This window comes from Loxodonta africana, chromosome X (genome assembly GCF_030014295.1).
Source record: "Loxodonta africana isolate mLoxAfr1 chromosome X, mLoxAfr1.hap2, whole genome shotgun sequence".
NCBI classification, from domain to species: domain Eukaryota; kingdom Metazoa; phylum Chordata; class Mammalia; order Proboscidea; family Elephantidae; genus Loxodonta; species Loxodonta africana.
In genome coordinates, this window is record NC_087369.1 from 55,722,306 (window position 1) to 55,741,871 (window position 19,566).

The 19,566-nt window shown below is 43.5% G+C and overlaps 2 protein-coding genes across 10 annotated transcripts in view; one reads left to right on the forward strand and one right to left on the reverse strand.

Annotated features, from left to right (window-relative positions):
* Nucleotides 1-1,438: 1,438 nt before the first annotated feature.
* On the reverse strand, nucleotides 1,439-4,667 carry NDUFB11 (NADH:ubiquinone oxidoreductase subunit B11). Its single transcript, XM_064278213.1, has 3 exons — nucleotides 4,104-4,667; nucleotides 1,843-1,973; nucleotides 1,439-1,667 (listed from the first exon to the last, which is right to left on the reverse strand). Exons 1-3 carry the CDS (start codon nucleotides 4,308-4,310, stop codon nucleotides 1,541-1,543), a joined length of 465 nt encoding a protein of 154 aa, XP_064134283.1. The 5' UTR covers nucleotides 4,311-4,667; the 3' UTR covers nucleotides 1,439-1,540.
* A 127-nt stretch (nucleotides 4,668-4,794) lies between these two features.
* The window catches only part of RBM10 (RNA binding motif protein 10), a 44,969-nt gene continuing 30,197 nt past the window's right edge, over nucleotides 4,795-19,566 (forward strand). For 2 of the 9 annotated variants that reach the window (XM_064278202.1, XM_064278203.1), the window contains exons 1-2: nucleotides 4,818-5,150; nucleotides 6,962-7,106. In XM_064278202.1, coding sequence (XP_064134272.1) covers nucleotides 5,081-5,150; nucleotides 6,962-7,106 — 215 coding nt within the window. In that variant the 5' untranslated portion in view covers nucleotides 4,818-5,080. Of the gene's footprint in view, nucleotides 5,151-6,961; nucleotides 7,107-19,566 lie in introns of all 9 variants that reach the window. The other 7 variants (XM_064278207.1, XM_064278208.1, XM_064278201.1 and 4 more) reach the window with 6 other exon arrangements.

Below are 19,566 nucleotides of genomic sequence, written 5' to 3' on the forward strand. Positions count from 1 at the left end.
GACTTCTACCCACAAGGAAGCACTCAGCGGTGATAGTCCTCACTTACAGGAAGGTTTGTATGTATACTGCTCCCACCTTAGCCACATACAAGTGGACTAGGGCTCCTCCTGAGACTCAGTATCTAGGGGTGGGGCATTACCTCTGGTGGGACTATCAGGCCAGATTTTCTTCTGGCAGCCAGTGACTGGGGGCTCCTACAACCTCTGAAGCCCCAAGAAAGGACAAGCATAGCAATGGTAGCAATGAGTATATGCATGAATATGAATATGTGAGCTGTGGAAGGGGAGAAAGGGCAGAAATGCCAGAAGCATGAAAGGGAGCCCAGATGTACAGACTTAGGGAGCTAGGAGAAAGTCCCTGGAAAGAAACAAAGACAGCCAGAGCCAGAGAAAAGTCTCCTACTCCATCTGCCAGGTCCAGAGAGAAAAGAGTCTGAGACAGTAAGCCCGTGATGCAAGGAGACGGCCTATTCCCAGAAAGAAAGTGAAGTGGGAGGAAAGAAAGACTTCCTGTTTGAGAGAGAGACACAGAAAAACAGGGAAGGAGAGAAGGCAGGGTAGAGAAACAGAGTTAGAGACCACTCAGATTTTGGGTAGAACGGAAGAAACAAAAACAAACTAAACTGAGCCAGTTGTCATCAAGTCAATTCCTACTTGTAGTCATCTCAAGTATGTCAGAGTAGAATTGTGCTCCACAGTGTCTTCAACGGCTGGGTTTTTTTTTTTTTTTTGGAAGTAGATTGCAAGGCCTTTCTTCTGAGGCACCTCTGGGTGGACATGAACCACCGAACCTTTCAGTTAGCAGCCAAGCAGAAAGGTGCATAAATCATAAATCTAGACTCATCAAAAGAAAGGCTGAAAGAGGGAAGACAGAGAAGGCAGGGAGAAAAACAAATACTCATCCTCAGCAATAAAAAAGCCCTGCTCTGCTCCACCATCCTCAATCCAAGGTCTCCCTGGCCCTTCTTCAAACACAGGCAATCCCAGTGTGGTAGCTTGTGTCTAAAGATGACTGCCATCAATTTCTTCCTAAGTGCTACTTCCCCATTCAGAGGAGCCCTGAGCCACCTTGTAAAAAGCCCAGGCTATTTTCTGCTAGAGAGCGGCCACATGGAAGAAGACTCATGTGCCAGACAGGTGAGTGAAGAAGTCATCTTGGATGCCCAGCGCAGTTGAGCTGTCAGATGACTCCAGGCCCAGCCACCATCTGACTGTAACTACCCAAGGACAGTCTTTGGAGGAACTACCTAACTGAGCCCAGTCAATCCACAGGACCATGACAGATAATAATAAATTGTTGTTTTAAGCCACAAATTTTTAAGGTGGTTTGTTACACACCAAAAGATAACCAAAACACCCAGAAACGGCTGCAGTGGCCTTTTAAGGCTTGTGAAACCCCCACCCCAACCCCCCACACAACAAAAGCAACACTAGCCAGTCCGATTTTCAGTCTCTTTAATTAGGTGCTCTGAGGAGAGGGCAGGAAGGCAGGTGGAGTGGGTGGGAGGGTGGTGCTTCGTAAGCCCCACTTGGCAATCAGTCAGTCCTCTTCCTCTGGCAGCTGGATCTTGCTGGGGTCAAAGCAATTGGATTCCATGATGGGAAAGCCATTGGCCTCTCGGTACTTTACAAGCCTCTCAGCTTCCCTGCGGGCCCACTCGTGCATCCTGGAGGCAGCAGCAGCAGGGGGTAGATGTGAGGGAGCCTCACTGGACACCTATCCCTCATTTTAGCTCCCCATTCCCCAACAGTGCAAGGACGGGATTCCGGGCAGAATCCCCTTCAACCTCCACCCCTGCCTCTGCCCCTCACCCATCCCACTCTCTTGGACACCCCATGCACCTGTAGTCAGGCAGGTAAGCCACAAAGGTGCTGCCAAGGACTAGGACGATGGAGAAGCCAAAGAAGAAGACAACACGCATGTTCCAGAGGTCCACAACAGGATCCTTGTCATAACCATGGGAGTCTGGGTTCTGTGGCAAGGAGAAGGAGGTATCAATGAGGGCTTCCTGCCATTCCACAAAGTCTCATGCTGGCCCTGCATAACCTTGTTTCTGGTCTCACGTCAGATCCATCACTCCTCCCTCACCACATCCCTCTCTTTCTATTCTTAGGACATGGCAAGTTCCTTCCCACCACAGGGCCTTTGCACTTGCTGTTACCTCCCATGGAAACTTTTCCCTGAGATCTGGTCATGGCTGGTTCCTCCTCATTCAAGGTTTCGGCTCAACCATCACGTCCTTTAGGAGGCACTCCCTAGTCATCTTGTCTATTAAGTTAGGAAGCATAGGAAATTGCCATTTTATAGGTCAAAAAACAGTTGAATATTGGCAATTTCCTATGGTTCAACCTAATAAAATAACCTATCTATAAGTCACTCCCCATCCCTTTATCCTGCTTAACTTTCTTTCTAGCATTCATCATTATTTGAAATTATATTCATTGTTTACCAAAGCAGTGTGCCCTCAGATCCTCTGTATCATATTATCTTATATTATTATTACTTTATACTATCATCTTCTGATATTTTACATGTTTATTTTCTGTCTTTCCCACTATCATGTAAGGTCTATGAGAGCAAGGGCTTTGTCTGATTCCCATACTGCTGTATCCCTAGAGCCTTGAACTGTGCCTGACATAAAGCAGGGCTTTGATACATATTTACATAATGAATGAATAAATGAATAAGCATCCTACATATCCACGCCCCTTAACCAGAGGTTAGTATTGATGAGGTACCTATTATGTGCCAGGCCTTTTCACATATATAATCCTCACAATATCGCAGTAAGGTGGAAAGTGATGAAAATAAACCCTGGTGGCGTAGTGGTTAAGTGCTACGGCTGCTAACCAAAGGGCCAGCAGTTCGAATCTGCCAGGCGCTCCTTGGAAAAAAGTTCTACTCCATCCTATAGGGTCGCTATGAGTTGGAATCAACTCAACGGCACTGGGTTTGGTTTTTTTACCTTGTTTTGGTTAATGTTAACTGAAGGAGCCCTGGTAGCACTGTGGTTAAGAGCTGGACTGCTAACTGAAAGGTCAAAAGGTCAGCAGTTTGAACTTACCAGTCACCTAGCGGTAGAAAGATGTAGCAGTCTGCATCCATAAAGATTACAGCCTTGGAGACCCCATGGGGCAGTTCTACTCTGTCCTATTGGGTTGCTATGTGTGGAATCGACTTCATGGCAGTGTTTTTTTTTTAAATGGGTAATGTTATCTGGGTTTTTAATGTTAACTAAGTACTTACTAAGTGCCAGCTGACTCATTTAGTTTCAAGAGGCAGGTGTCCTATTACTTTTTCTATTTTACAGGCAAAGAAACTGAAGCACATGGGGTTAAAGTATTTGCCCAAGGTCACACAGGTGAGTAACTGTCAATGCTTGGATTCTAACACAAGCCACCGGATTTCAGAGTCTCTGCTATTAATACATCACAGTAGACCTGGCAGATTTAAGTTCAAATACCGGTTCCACCACTTACTCAGTTATGTGAGCAGAGGCAAGCTACTTAACATCTCTATGCTTCAGTTTTCACATCTGTAGAATAGGTGTATAATAGTGCCTACCTCAAAACAGGAAACCCTGGTGTCATAGGGGTTAAGTGCTACGGCTGCTAGCCAAAAGGTCGGCAGTTCGAATCCGCCAGGCGCTCCTTGGAAACTCTATGGGGCAGTTCTACTCTGCCGTATAGGGTCTCTATGAGTCGGAATCAACTTGACGGCAGTGGGTTTGGCTTTTTTGGGGGGGGGGATTACCTCAAAATAAGGTTGTTTCGAGGATTAAACAAACTAATGTATACAAAGTGTTTAGCGCCACATAGATTCTTAACATTAATGTTGTTAATCCTATATTGCTTATACTGTGTTTTGATCGCTACCCATTTCAGGTTTGATTTTTGTCTGCAAAATAAGGTCAATCTCACCTCTGGGTCTGGACCGAGGATACCGGGGGACAAAGGCAGAAAACAAACTAAGCAAAATTCCCAAATCTTAGACGATTTCGTTGACTGCGCAATATCCAGCCACCTAATAATGTCCTCTAACTGCGCCCCGTCCTTCCGCCCCCGATTGACCCTCCCGATGTCCCGTTCCCCCTCCCTCTCACCTTCTCGTAGAGGTTTTCGTCCTCGGGATCCGGATCCTCCTGCGAGCGTATGGTCGGTTCCCGCGGCCGCTTCCCCGCGATGGCGGGTGGAGCAACCACAGCCCTGGAGGCGCTGGATTCCCAGCGGACACGGACAGTCGGGAGCCCTCGTAGCGCCGTTGCCGCCAAAAGGCGGCGAGCACACAAACCTAACAACCCCACCACCATGATTGTTCTGCAGCGTCTCGGAGGCGGGGACGGAAATGAGAGTTTGCGCAGCTGCAGCTGCCCCTAGCGCGATAATTTTCGCTCCGCCTCCGGCGCACCAAATAGGTCCCAGGTCAAATGAGGCTGGGCACTGAGTAACCCTCTTTCCCTCCCTTTGTCGTGGCTTTACGGGACCACCCAGTCTCTTATCCTCTCGATCAGGCTGAGAAATTTCTTATTGCTAGTTCTGCTCATTTCCTTGATGGAAGAAAGCGGTGACATTTGGGTGGATACAGTTCCCAGCCAATCTCACAGAGATTTCCCTTGCCCTTTGGGGAAGGGGACGGAGCTTCCGTTTGCCTTTCATCTTCAAAGGAAACCAACCTTCTAAAAAGCAGACCTTGCTGGATTGGCCAATAGCTACTCAACTTCTCGACTTGCGGGCGTTCGCATGGAGAGTGGGGAGGTGGCATACACTTGCCAATCAGAGGAGGCCAGGGCTGGCCGACAGCGGGCAGTGGCCAATAGCCGAGACCCGCCAGAGCGCGCTCCCTTAGTAGGTGGATGGTGGTCTAAGGGCCGGCTCCCTTCTCGTCGTCGCCATTTTGTGTTGGTGATTGCGGCTGGCTGGGAGTAGGCGGCGGTGAGTTTCTTTGGGGAGGGTAGCGCGCCTGGCGCTTCTCCCTTCCCCCTTCCTCGTCCCTTCTGCCTCCAGCCTCAGACTTGGTTGTTGCGTGGACCGGCTCAGGCTGAGCTGGGAGAGTTGGAGGAGGTGGCGACGGGCCGAGGTGATGTCTGGGAGCCCTCCCTTGACAGCCCGGACCGAGAAGGTGAGCGTCGACGCTGGTCGTGGGGGCGGAGGTAAGGGGCCGGGGGTGGGGTGGGGGCGTAGGGGTGGTGCTAGGGCGGACTATGGGCTAGGGGGCCTGGAGTACGCACAGAACCCAGGAATTGCGTGCACTGTCTGAGCCAGGGAGGGGGGTGTTTCTCTTTTTTTTTTTTTTCCTTTTGAGAACAGAGGCGCGTGCGCGATTGGGAGACGGGATGGGTGCACGCGGGTTGGGGGAAGGGAGGGACAAATGGGAGTGGGTTACTGTGTCTGCGACGCTGGACTTAATGGGAGACGGGTGTCTGCGACTTTGGTTTTTATCCATACGGGAAGTGGTGTGCTGTTTGCTCTGTGAATCTGATGCTTCATCTGTCCATGGAGAAGTGTTCTGTGGCTCTGGTCCTTATTCCTTGCCGGAGGCGGGGGGGGGGGGGTAATGTCTGTAGACTCTGGTCCTTATCCTTAGGGCGTGTGTTTGTAACTCAAGTCCTTATCCATGGGGGCTGTCTCTCTGACTGGCTCGAACTCACTTTGTGGGGAGGAGGAGCGGGGAATGTGTGCGTGATTATTGCCCCTTTTGGGAGGTTTGCATCTGTAGCTCTGACGCTCAGTCGTTGAAAGTGGTCGCAGTGTGTGATTATGGCCATATTTATTGCGGCTTCCTATCAGTGATTTTGACCCGTAATTATTTGGGGCCCCTATCTGTAACTTTGGTCTCTATCCGTTGTGGATTCTAGTGTGTGACTCTGGCTTCTTTGCCAGAGTCTTTTGAGATTTTTGTATCTAGCTCTGATCCAGTGGGGCCCCTGGTTGTAGTTCTAATCCTTATCCATCTAAAAAAAACGGTGTCCTCTAGAGAGAGGTAACTGGTTCCCTGAGGCTTGTGGCGGAAGAGAAAATTTGTGTGTATGTGTACACACATGGGAGAGAGGTGTCGTGGCAACCTAGTGTTGGGCAGGGGCTGTTAACACCCGGCTTAGCATAATTCCTGTTTAGAGGGTGGGGCCTGAAGAATTTGGGTACGTCCTGACCCCTGGCTGGGTCACATGGCTCTCAGGACTCCCTTAGTCTTCAGGGCAACTGTGAGGGTTGGGTGAAGTGATTTCTCTGTCCTGGCAGAATAGCACAGTGGTTTGGAACAGCCTCTGAAAGGCCCCCTTTTGCCTCTGAGAAAACTTGGGCTTAGAGCCCTTGGGGAGAGAGAGCTGTCTTGGGACCTGGCTGTGTGTAAGGCTCAGGGCTGAGCCAGTTGCTGTGTGGGCTGAGCTGGCTGGGAGCCCAGGGAGTCAGCAGCTGTCTTCTTGCCAAGTTAGCACCTTCGCTACCCCCAGCAGCCTTTCATGGGGTCTACCACCATGGAGGGGTCTGCCAGCATCTTGTTGGGGGGATGAAATGGTACCTGATGGGTACCTAAGACTCCCATTGTTGTGACTTGAAGTCTTGCCTCAGTGCCTTATGAACCTAATCTCTGGTCATTCAGCATTGATAGCACCCTGAGCTTGTCTACCAGTCTCAGATCGCAAAGCCGTGGTACCACAACCCCTCTACAACCCTTGAATCTACAGCCCCTGGGAATGTTCCAGGTCTCTCTGCAAGATGTCCCCTGTCTGATGAAGGCCTTGCTGTTTCTAGGGCAGTGGGCTCTAGCCTTATGTTTGTGGGGAAAGGAAGGAGCAAGGCAAGAAGGGGCTGTGTTCTCGCTTTGGTCCACAAGAGCAGTAGGAGTTGGGAAACAACTTATCTGGGCTAAGGGACAGCAGAGAGCCTTGAAAACTAGGGTTTCTCAAGGAGGTCCCCTCTGCCTCAACTGCCTTGACCCCTTTCTTCCTTCCGCTCTCCCCAGAGTCCCTGCAGGAGGCAGCATCACCCAGGCTGGCAGATCATGGTGGCAGCAGCGGGGGTGGCTGGGAAGTGAAACGGAGCCAGCGGCTGAGGAGGGGCCCCAGCAGCCCCCGCAGACCCTATCAGGACATGGAGTATGAAAGACGGTGAGTTATCCGCTCCCACCCCTACTAGGCAGCCTAGGCTCGTCCCCAGGTGGGAATTGATCCATGAAGGTGCTAGAAAGGGCCTTCTAGGCAGAGGAAACAGTAATAGATGATTGTTTTTTTGTTTTGTTTTGTTTTTGGCACCTGTTTTGAGCCAGGAACTGTGCTAGGCTCTGGGAATGCAGTGGTGAGTAAGACAGATATGGTTTCAGCCCTCTCTTTATTTGGGGGTCTCACAAGGAAGAGTGCTCAGTTTATGGGTGATTACAGAACAGCATGATGGATGTCCTGATTAGATGTGAGGTTGGGAAGGGATCAAGAGAAAGGGAGGACTTGGGGCTGATGCCAGAGTTTCCAGCTTGGGTGACCTGGATTGGTATGTGGTGCCATTCACTACTGTGAGGACAGCCACTGCAGGAGGAGAGGCAGAGATTGGTATCAGATGGCTGTTGGGTTGTAAGTGCCTGTGGATGCACAGGAGAGAGGTCTGGACTGCGACTTGGGGTTTGGGAGGTGGGTGGGAGTGGGGCCTTCAGGGTCAGGAATTTGCCCAGGACAAATGAGGCAGATAGTGGGAGACATCAGGGACAGGTTGGGCTAGGGTTGGTGCTACTTGTCTTGGAACAGACTCACTCAAGGTTGGTGATACTTGTCTTAGAACGAACTCTCTCAAACAGTTATTTTTAAATTCTGGTATGAGCAAGAAACACTTGGGATATTGGGTAAAATACAGAGATCCTGGGCCATAACCTTACTGACCTGGTGGGCTACCCCAGGTGATTCTGATACAGGTTATCTATCCATGACATTTTAAGATTGTATAGAAAGTGGGAGACCTGACTCTCCCAGAAAGCCTCCATTAAGAGACCAGGATGGCTATAATCAGAAAAACGGAAAACAACAAGTGTTGGTTACAAAGATGTAGAAAGATTGGAACCCTCATCAGTTGCTGGTGGGATTGTAAAACGGTGCAACCACTGTGGGAAACAGATTTGACACTTCATCAAAAAGTTAAACACAGTTACCGTATGACCCAGCAATTCCACGCCTAAGTATGTACCCAATAGAGTTGAAAGCAGGGACACAAATAGATACTTACTTGTATACAATGTTCATTGCTGCATTATTCACTCTAGCCAAAAGGTGGATACAACCTAAATGTCCATCAATAGATGAGTGGGTAAACAAAATGTGGTATATACACACAGTGGACTGTTATTAATCCATAAAGAGAAATGAAGTTCTGATATGTGATGTGACATGAATGAATCTTGGAAACATTATGCTAGGCAAAATAAGTCACAAAAGGACAAATATGTATAGAGACCAACGTTTATTAGTGGTTGCTGGAGGTGAGAAGGAGAGCAGAAAGGGGAGTTGTTTCTTAGGGGGCACTGAGTTTCTGTTAAGGTCGATGGAAATGGGTAATGGTGATGGTTGCACAACACAATGAAAGTAATTAATGTTACCAAATTGTGCATGTAAAAATGTTAAAACAGCAAACGTTAATTTAAAAAAGGAAATTTGTAAAAATTTGAAATAATTTTTTAAATGCCTTACAAAGGATTTTTTCTACTTTTACCCGTTTTTAAAAGTGCAGAATGTTTTTTTTCTGGAAAATGAACCCAAATTTGAGTGTTATTCAGTCTTGAACTTCTTTAAAGGTGTCTTTTGAAAGGCATTTGATTTTGGATAGTATTAACCAGAAGTGCTTTGTGGCACTTTCCGAGTTTGAGCAGATGATATATTTGATTCCGACTTTACCAAATAAAGCCACTGGCTTTCTTTTGGCTTTTAAAGGACCTCAAGTGCAGAGGTTTGAGTTAATCATACTTTCCAGTTCAAGGTAGGTTTATTTCATAGGTCAGCACAAGGCCCTCTTTTGCCATATTTTTTTTTCCCTTTTATCCTCTCCATTTCCTATCTCCGTAGGCAGCTGCTCTGTCATGTTTGATATGTATTCTTCTAAAATGTGTAGTGTTGTTTTGAGTGTTTGTGTTTTTAACTTACACAAATGGCAAAGTGCTACAGTCTTCATTTCTATTCTGTTTCCTGAACTTTTTTAGTTTCAGGCTTTTATGTTTTTAATTCTGTCCATACTGTTGTATGTATATTAGTGCTTTGCTTCTAATTGCTGCTGAGGGCACAATAAAGTATGTCTATTGCATTTTCCTTATCTATTCCTGCAAGAATGGATACCTGTTCTTAATTTTGATGTGCTTTAATATTGACCTTTTTTTTTTTTTTTTTGGCTTATCATTTGTGCTTTCAGATTCTTCTCTTTTCCTACCCCTGGATCACAGAGATTCCTTTCACTCTATAGTTTTACCTTTAGCTCTCAGGTCTTTAGTCTGTCTAGAGTCCACTTCTGAATATGGTATGAGGTAGGTTCTGGTTTTATGTTCCTGCATATAGTGAGCAGTTTTCCCAGTACCATCTCCTAAACAGTTTGTTCTTTCTTCGTTTGTGGTACTTCATCTGATCTCAAGTTCCTTTGTATACATGGATCTGTCTTGAGTGCTGTAATTTGTTCCGTTGATCTGTGTGCCTATTCTTGTGCCAGAGCCTTACTACTTTTATTATTATGACTTTATAAAATGCCTTAATAGCTCCCTCTTTGCTCTTATTTTTCAAAGTTGATTTAGCCATTATTTTTCTATATAAAAAGTTTGTTAAGTTCCTCAAAAACATTCAACAAGAATTTTACAGAGATTGCATTTGGGGAGAATTCTCATCTTTATAAGTAGTCATCTTATCCAAGACCTGTAGAGAGAATATTTCATTTAATTTTTATTCTGAGAAGTCAAAATATACTTTTATTATGCTATAACTCTAGATTGAGGATATGACTTTAATGTGTGTCTACCACGGGCATCTTTTTTTTTTTTTAATAATATTGTGTTTTTGGTAAAGACTTACACAGCAGTTTAGGTTCCCACTCAGCAATTTCTATACAAGTTGTTCAGTGATATTGGTTGCATTCTTTATAATATATGAACATTCTCATTATTTCAATTAGAATACTTTAAAATTCATTTAAAGGACATAAAAATCTGAATAAATGAGAAAGCAGGTTTTGCATATTCTTTGTTAAAGTAATTCCTAGGTACTTCAGTAGTTTTTGTTGGTGTCTTATTTCTTTTATATTTTCCAAGCTGATAATTGCTGAGGTAGAGGAAAGTTCTGGATTTTTCTAAGTTATCTTATCCCTGCCATATGCTCTTGTTATTTCTAATGGTTTGTTGTTGATTCTAATGGTCTTTCTAAGTAGTTGATCATATTGTATGCAAATACTGAGTTTTATCCCTTTCCTATCAACCCTGTCACTTTTATTTTTATTTTTTATTGTGGTACATTTATAGGTAACAGAACATTTGCCATTTCAACAATCTTCTCATGTAATTCTGTCATGTCTTATTTCTTTTTCTTCACTTATAGCTTTGGCCAGGACTTTTACTACCACTTAAATAATACCAGTGATGCTGGCTGTACAAATTAAGATTTGTTTTGGCTGGTTGTGACAGAAATCCCAAAGAATAATGGTTTAAACAAGATATTTTTCATTCACTTAGAGGAAATCTAGAGATAGGCAGTCAGTCTAGGGCTGCTTAGCACATGGTATTCTAGGCAACCAGAAGGAAGAAGGGGAATAAAAGGATATGCCTTCTCCCTCTAAGAACACTTCTTGGAAGTTTTATGTGGTATTTTTATTTACTTCCCATTGGCCAGAACTTATCCACATGGTCTTTATTCTGGGCAGCCAAGTGCCTAGCTAAACACTGGGGATTTACTAAGAATATCAGAAGCCAGATATGGTAGGCATCTTTATTTTGTCCTTGATCTTAAAGTTTCTCCTTTAAGTAAAATGTGTGCTATAAGCTTTAATATAAAAAAAAATGATATAAAAAAAATGATATAGTCTTTATTAATCCAAGAAAGTTCTCTATTCTTAGTTTACTAAGATTGATCATAAAATGAGTGTTGAACTTCATATTCTTGTGCTTTTTTTTTTTCTCCTCTTGTCCAGTAATTTCATAATTACATTAAATTACATCCTTGGCATTCCTAAGATATACCCTACTTGATCATAGTAGTATGTATAACTTAATATTTTGAAAAAATTTCAAATTAACAGAAAAGCTGCAAAAAAGTACACTGAACTCCCATATATCCTTTATACAGAATCAGTGATTATAAACATTTTGCCATGTTTGCTTTATCATTCTCTTTATATACATACACGTGCATGTGTGTATATATATATACGCACACACAAACATACACACGTTACATTTTTTTGTTTGAACTGGTGGCAGGCATCATGACCCTTTAAGTACTTCAGCATGTATGTTCTGAGAACAAGGACTTTCTCTTACGTAACCACAGTACAGTTACTGATATCAGGAACTTTAACATTGATACAGTACTTTTGTATAAAGTTCCTATTCACATACTTTATAGCTATTTTTCCGCAATCAGGATCCAGTCCAAAATCATGCATTGCATCGAGTTATTTTGTATTTTTAGTCTCCTTTAATCTCTGGGATGGAAACCCTGGTGGCGTAGTGGTTAAGAGCTACAGCTGCTAATCAAAAATCAGCAGTCCAAATCCACCAGGTGCTCCTTGGAAACTCAGTGGGGGCAGTTCTGCTCCGTCCTAGAGGGTTGCTATGAGTTGGAATCGACTCGATGGCAATGGGTTTTTTAATCTGAAACAATTCTGTAGTCTTTCATGACCTTGACATTTTTTAAGAGTACAGGCCAGTTTTTTGGTAGAATGTTTCTGAATTTGGGTTTTTCTAATGTTTACTCGTGAATTTTTGGGAGAATTATTAAGTATCTTAGTTAATCTGTTGCTATAACAGAAATACCACAAGTAAGTGCCTTTAACACACGCACATTTATTTTCTCACAGTTTAGGAGGCTACAAGTCCAAATTCAGGGTGCTGACTGTAGAGAAAGGCTTTCTATCTGTTGGCTCTGGAAGAAGGCCCTTGTCTCTTTTGAGCTTCTGCTCCCTAGGTGATCTTCATGTGGCTTGGCATCTCTCTTCCCCGGTCTCTGCTTCTTTTGCTTGCTTGTTTAATCTCTTATATCTCAAAAGAGATTGACTTAAAACACACTGTATGCTAATCCTTAATCTCATTAACATAATGAAGACAACCCATTCCCAAATGGGATTATAACCACAGATACAGGGGTTAAGATTTACAACACATATTTTTGGGCAGTATGTTCTTCCCTTTTGGTTTTCTAACTCCAGGTCTTCGCACATTTCATTATAATAGTTTGTCCCCTTGAGCCACCCTTCGAAATCTTCTGTTCAGCTCTTTTACTTCATCATTTCTTCCGTTCACTTTAGATACTCTATGCTCAAGAGCAAGTTTCAGAGTTTCTTCTGAAATCCATTTTTAGTCTTTTCTGTCTTTTTAATGACATTTTGCTTTCTTCATATAGGATGTCCTTGATGTCATTCTACAACTCGTCTGGCCTTTGGTCATTAGTGTTCAATGTATCAAATCTGTTCTTGAGATGGTCTCCAAATACAGGTGGGATGTACTCATGGTCGTATTTTGGCTCTTGTGGAGTTACTTTAATTTTCTTCACCTTCAACTTGAACTTGCATATGAATACTTCATGGTCTGTTCTGCGGTCGGAACCTGGCCTTGTTTTGACGGATGATATTGAGCTTCTCCATGGTCTTTTTCAACAGGTATAGTCAGTTTGATTCCTGTGTATTCCATATGGTGAGGTCCACGTGTATAGTTGCCATTTATGTTGTTGAAGAAAGGTGTTTCCAGTGAATAAGTAGTTGTTACTGCAAAATCCTGTCATGCAATCTCCCACGTCGTTTGAATCACCAATGCCGTATTTTCCAATTACCAGTCCTTTTTCTTTTCTTTCAGACTTTCACATTGCAATCACCAGTAATTATTAATGCATCTCAATTGCTTCTTTGATCAATTTCAGATGCAGAATTTGGTAAAAAAAAAAAAAAACTTCATTTTCTTCATCTTTAGCGTTAGTGGTTGGTACATAAATTTGAGTAATAGTAATATTAACTAGTCTTCCTTGTAGGCATATGGATATTATCCTATCACTGACAACATTGTACTTCAGGATAGATCTTGAAATTTTCTTTTCGACAATGAATGTGACGCCATTCCTTTTCAATTTGTCATTCCCAACATAGCAGACCATACGATTGTCTAATTCAAAATGGCCAATACCAGTCCATTTCAGTTCGTGTCTTAGTCATTCTTAGTCATCTGGTGCTGTTATAACAGAAATACCACAACTGAATGGCTTTAACAAAGAGAAATTTATTCTGGCACAGCCTAGTAGGCTACAAATCCAGATTCAGGGCATCAGGGGAAGGCTTTCTCTCTCTGTCAGCTCTGGAGGAAGGTCCTTGTCATCAATCTTCCCCTGCTCGAGGAGCGTCTCTGCACAGGGACCCCAGGTCCAAAGCATGCACTCTGCTCCAGGTGCTGCTTTCTTGGTGGCATGAGGTCCCCAACTCTCAGTTTGCTTCCCTTTTATCTCTTGTAAGATAAAAGGTGGTGCATGCCACACCACAGAGAAACTCCCTTTACGTTGGATTAGGAATGTGACCTTAGTAAGGGTGCCACAATCCGACTCTAATCCTCTTTAACATCAAATTACATTCACAAAGTGGAAGACAACCACACAATACCGGGAATCATGGCACAACCAAATTGATACACACTATTTTGGGGGACATAATTCAGTCCCTGACATTCCACCCTTTGGCCACCAGAAAATCACATCCTTGCAACATGTAAAACATTTTCATCCCATCAGCAAAAGTCTTAACTCCAAGTCCAAAATCCAAAAATTCCTCTTCATCTGCGAAGTCTAGAATACAAGTTATCTGCTTCCAAAGTACAATGGCAGAACAGGCACAAGCTAGACCTTTATCCATTACAAATGAGAGAAATTGGAGGGAAAGCAGGCGTAACAGTCGCCAAACAAATCAGCAGAACCCATTACATTAGCCCTCAAGGCTTTGAAAATAATCATTTGTTCTCTGAGACCATTTACACAATGGCCCTGCCCTCCAGCCTCTTGGTATTGGCCACACTCTCCGGATTCTGAGTGGAGACCCCTCGGCCCTGGGCTTGAGCTCTGCCTTCCGGGCCCACTGGGACGGCAACTCTGCTCCCTTGGGTTTAGGTGTACCATTTTCCTAGTCCATCTGAGTAGTGACTCCAGCCCTAGAAACACCAGAGGCCATGGCTTCACCCTTTGAAACCCCATGGATTATGACCATACCTTTTGACACTGGGGCAGCTCAGCTTCTTGTGTTCCTTGTCTCTTCAGCTTCTGCTTCCGGGTTTCTTGGCCTCTTGGCTCTTTGGGCCTCACGCCCTGGAGGCGCCCCATTCTGCCTAGAAGCGTCCTGCACACAGGCACTCGGCTATCTTGCTCCATGGGTCAGGTCCAGCACCTCGTCGCGCTTGTCTCCTAGTTCTCCTGCTGCTGGTTCTCTGCCGCTGCTGGTCCTCAGCCACTGCCACTCCTCTATCCATTCACAGTTTCAAAACTGCTTCCACATTTTAGGTATCTGTTAGAGCAGCACCCGACTCTCGATACCAAATCCTGTCTTAATTATCCAGTGCTGCTATAACAGAAATACCACAAGTGGATGGCTTTAAAAAGAGAAATTTATTTCCTCACAGTAAAGTAGGCTGAAAGTCCAAACTCAGGGCGTCAGCTCCAGGGGAAGGCTTTCTCTCTCTGTCGGCCTTCTCATCAATCTTCCCGCAGACTAGGAGCTTCTCCACGCAGGGACCCTAGGTCCAAAGGATGCGATCTGTTCCCAGTGCTGCTTTCTTGGTGCTATGAGGTCCCCGACTCCTTGCTTGCTTCCCTTTCCTTTTATCTCTTGTAAGATAAAAGGTGGTGTAGGCCACACCCCAGGGAAACTCCTTTTACATTGGATCAGGGATGTGACCTTAGTAGGGGTGCTACAATCCCACCCTGATCCTTTTTAACATAAAATTACAATCACAAAATGGAAGACAACCACACAATACTGGGAATCATGGCCCAGCCAAATTGATACACACATTTTTGGGGGGACGTAATTCAATCCATGACAGTTTACTAATGCCTAGGGTGTTTATGCATTCCATTTCATTTTTTATGACTTCCAATTTTTGTAGATTCATATTTCATACATTCCACATACCAATTATTAATGGATGTTTGCAGCTGTTTCTTCTCATTTTAAGTCATGCAGCATCGCAAACGAAGGTCCTGAAAGCTTTACTCCATCCACGTCATTAAGGTCGACTCTACTTTGAGAAGGCAGCTCTTCCCCAGTCATACTTTGAGTGCCTTCCAACCTGGGGGGCTCATCTTCTGGCACTATATCAGACAATGTTCTGCTGCTGTTCATAAGGTTTTCACTGGCCAGTTTTTTTCAGAAGTAGACAATCAGGTCCTTCTTCCTAGTCTCCCTTAATCTGGAAGCTCTGCTGAAACCTGTCTACCATGCGTGACCCTGCTGGTATTTGAATTACCGGAAGCATAGCTTCCAGCATCACAGCAACACTCAAGCCACCACAGTACAACAAACTGACAGATTGGCCTGAGTGTTGCTGTGATGCTGGCAAACTGATGGAAGACAAAGTATTACAGTGAAATGTGCAAAGACCTGGAGTTAGAAACCCAAAAGTGAAGAACACGCTCTGCATTTCTCAAGCTGAAAGAACTGAAAAAAAATTCAAGCCTCAAGTTGCAATTTTGAAGGGTACTCTGGGCAAAATATTGAACGATGCAGGAAATATCAAAAGAAGATGGAGGGAATACATAGAGTCACCATACCAAAAAAAATTGATCAACATTCAGCCATTTCAGGAGGTAACATATGATCAAGTACCAATGATATTGAAGGAAGAAGTTCAAGCTGCACTGAAGGCATTGGCGAAAAACAAGTCTCTAGGAATTGACGGAATACCAGTTGAGATGTTTTAACAAGCAGATGTAGTGCTGGAGGTGTTCACTCGTCTATGCCAAGAAATTTGGAAGATAGTACATGGCCAACCGACTGGAAGAGATCCATATTTGTGCCCATTCCAAAGGTGAGCCAACAGAATGCGGAAATTATCGAGCAATATTGTTAATGTCACATGCAAGTAAAATTTTGCTGAAAATAATTCAAAAATGGTTGCAGCTGTACATAAACAGGAAACTGCCAGAAATTCAAGTAAGATTCAGGAGAGGAGGTGCACCGAGGGATATCATTGCTGATGTCAGATGAATCTTGGCTGAAAGCAGAGAATACCAGAAAGGTGTTTACCTGTGTTTTATTGACTCTGCAAAGGCACTCGACTGTGTGAATCATAACAAATTATGGATAACATTACAAAGAATGGGAATTCTAGAACATTATACATAGAAAAAAAAATTTTTTTTAAGCATAGACCAAGAGACAGTCATTCGAACAGAGCAAGGGGATACTGCATGGTTTAAAATCAGGAAGGGTGTGCATCAGGGTTGTATCCTTTCACCATACTTACTCAACCTGTATGCTGAGCAGATAATCCGAGAAACTGGGCTGTATAAAGAATGCGGCATCAGGATCGTAGGAAGACTCATTAAAAACCTTTGATAGGCAAATGACACAACCTCACTTGCTGAAAATGAAGATGACTTGAAAGCACTTATTAATGAAGGCCAAAGACTATACAGCCTTCACTTCAATATAAAGAAAACAGAAATCCTCACAACTGGACCAATAAGCAACATCATGGTAAAAAGAAAAGATTGAAGTTGTTAAGGATTTCATTTTACTTATATCCTCAATCAACGCCCATGGAAGCAGCAGTCAGGAAATCGAACAACATATTGCATTGGGCAGACTTGCTGCAAAAGACCACTTTAGAATGTCCAAAAGCAAAAGATGTCTCTTTGAGGACTAAGGTGTGCCCGACCCAAGCCATACTTTCAGTCACCTCATGTGCGTGCAAATGCTGGACAATGAATAAGGAAAGCTGAAGAAGAATTGAAGGAGCTGCTTCGGGGATGGTCCTTTTCTTTTCTCGGAGGACAACAGATGTAGCTCCTTTGGCCTGTTTCCTGCCCATAGAATTCCAAGAGTCAGCGTTCTTTCCCTTCACTCTTTCTCTGTCCTGTTCCATATAAGCTGATGAGTTTTCTGCTGTGGTGGTTGGTTAGATCCATTAGCCACAGGCTTAATCTCTTTAACAAAAGATTATGTAGCCACATCCTTGGTGGTCATGCTGGGACACATGTCCTTAGTTTGTACAACAGAATTTTCCAAATATTTACATTTGTTTTCATTTTGCATGGTTCATTTTTAAGTCGATCTCTTTCTCTCGCATTTTACCATAAGCAGCAAGGAGAAACCACATGGCCTCTTTTAAGATCTTCATAAAAATCTGATCAGCCGGATATCCAAGTTCATCACTTAAAAGTTCCACCTTCCACCATGTGTTTGAACATAATTCAGACAAGTTCTTTGCCAGTGCATAAAAAGCATCACCCTCCCTCCGTTGTCCAATCACATGTTCATTTTCTTTTAAAGTCTCACCAGAAGCACATTTGATATCCAGATTCTAGCACCGTTCTGTTGCTGATGCCATATGTATTCTCTAAGATGATAGAGATTTTCCCTGTAGCTCTCTTCACTTCCTTCTGAACCCTCACCAGAATTGCCTTTGATGTCCGTAATTATATCACAGTCTCTTCAAGACAATCTAGGCCTTTACTATTGGGCATCTTAAAATTCCTTCATCCTCTACCTATTACCTAATTCCAAAACCACTTCCACATTGTAGATATTTGTTAGAGGAGCGCTCCCACTTCTCAATACTAAAGTTTTAGTTATCTAGTGCTGCTATAACAGAAATACCACAAGTGGATGGCTTTAACAAACAAATTTATTTTCTCATAGTTTAGGAGGCTATAAGTCTCAATTCAAGGTGTCAACTCTAGGGGAATGCTTTCTTTCTCTGTTGGCTTTAGAAGAAGGTATTTGTCTATTTTGAGCTTTTGCTCCTGGGTGATCTTTTTTTTTTTCCAAAACTTTATTGAGGTATAACAATATGCAATAAACAGTACATATTTAACATATTTACAGTATACAGTTTGATAAGCTTTCATCTATCTATATATGATAAAACCATCACCCAAATGAAGATAACGAACATATATATATGCATCTCTCCAAAAAGTTTCCTCATACCTTTTGTAATACTACCATCCCCTGAGCAACCATGGGTCTGCTTTCTGTCATTGTAAATCAGTTTGCTTTTCCTAGAATTTTATATAAATGGAATCATAGAGTATATATTCTTTAGCTGTCAGGCTTCATTCACTCAGCATAGTTACCCAGAGATTCATCCATGTTGTTGAATGTATCCATAGTAATTTTTTTTTGTATCTGCCATTTATTTATTTTTTATTATGCTTTAGGTGAAAGTTTACAGAGCAAATTAGTTTCTCGTTGAACAATTTATACACAAACTGTTTTTGTGACATTGGTTGCAATTCCCGTGACATGTCAGCACTCTCCTCTTCCCTACCCTCGGTTCCCCATTTCCATCCGCCCGTTTTTCCTGTCCCTTCCTGCCTTCTCAGTCATTTCTTCCAGGCAGGTGTTGCTCATTTAGTCTACTATACTTGATTGAACTAAGAAGCATGTTCCTCAAGTGTGTTATTTTTTTTAATAGATCTGTCTCATCTTTGGCTGAACAGCGAACTTTGGGAGTGGCTTCAGTTCTGAGTCGAAAGGGTGTCCAGGGGCTATAGTCTTGGGGGTTCCTCCAGTCTTTGTCAGACCAGTAAGTCTGGTCTTTTTTTTATGTGCATTTGAATTTTGTTTTACAATTTTCACCAGCTCTGTCCGGCACCCTCTATTGTGATCCCTGTCAGAGCAGCCAGCGGTGGCCGGGCGCCATCTAGATGTTCTGGGCTCAGGCTGCTGGAGGCTGTGGCTCATGTTGTCTGTTAGTCCTTTGGACTAGTATTTCCCTTGTGTTTTTGGTTTTCTTCATTTTCCTTTGCTCAGGAAGGGATGGGACCAGTAGATGTATCTTAGGTGCCTGCTTTCAAGTTTTTAAGACCCCAGATGCTACTCACAGAAGTTGGATGTAGAACATTTTCCTTATCAATTTTATTATGCCAGTTGACCTAGATGACCCCCAAGACAATGGTTCCCAGCCTTCAGCCCCAGTGACTCAGTCCCTCAAGGTGTTGGAATGTGTCTATGAAGCTTCAATGACTTTCTTTGCCCTTGGTCAAGTTGTGCTGACTTCCCGTATATTGTATACTCTCTTTCCTTTCACCAAGGTTATCACTTATCTATCTAGGTAGTGGTTTTCCTTCTCCATCCTTCCTCTCCAAAAATATTGTTTCTTTCTGTGTGTAAACCTTTTCTCGAGTTTTTATAATAGTCGCATACAATATT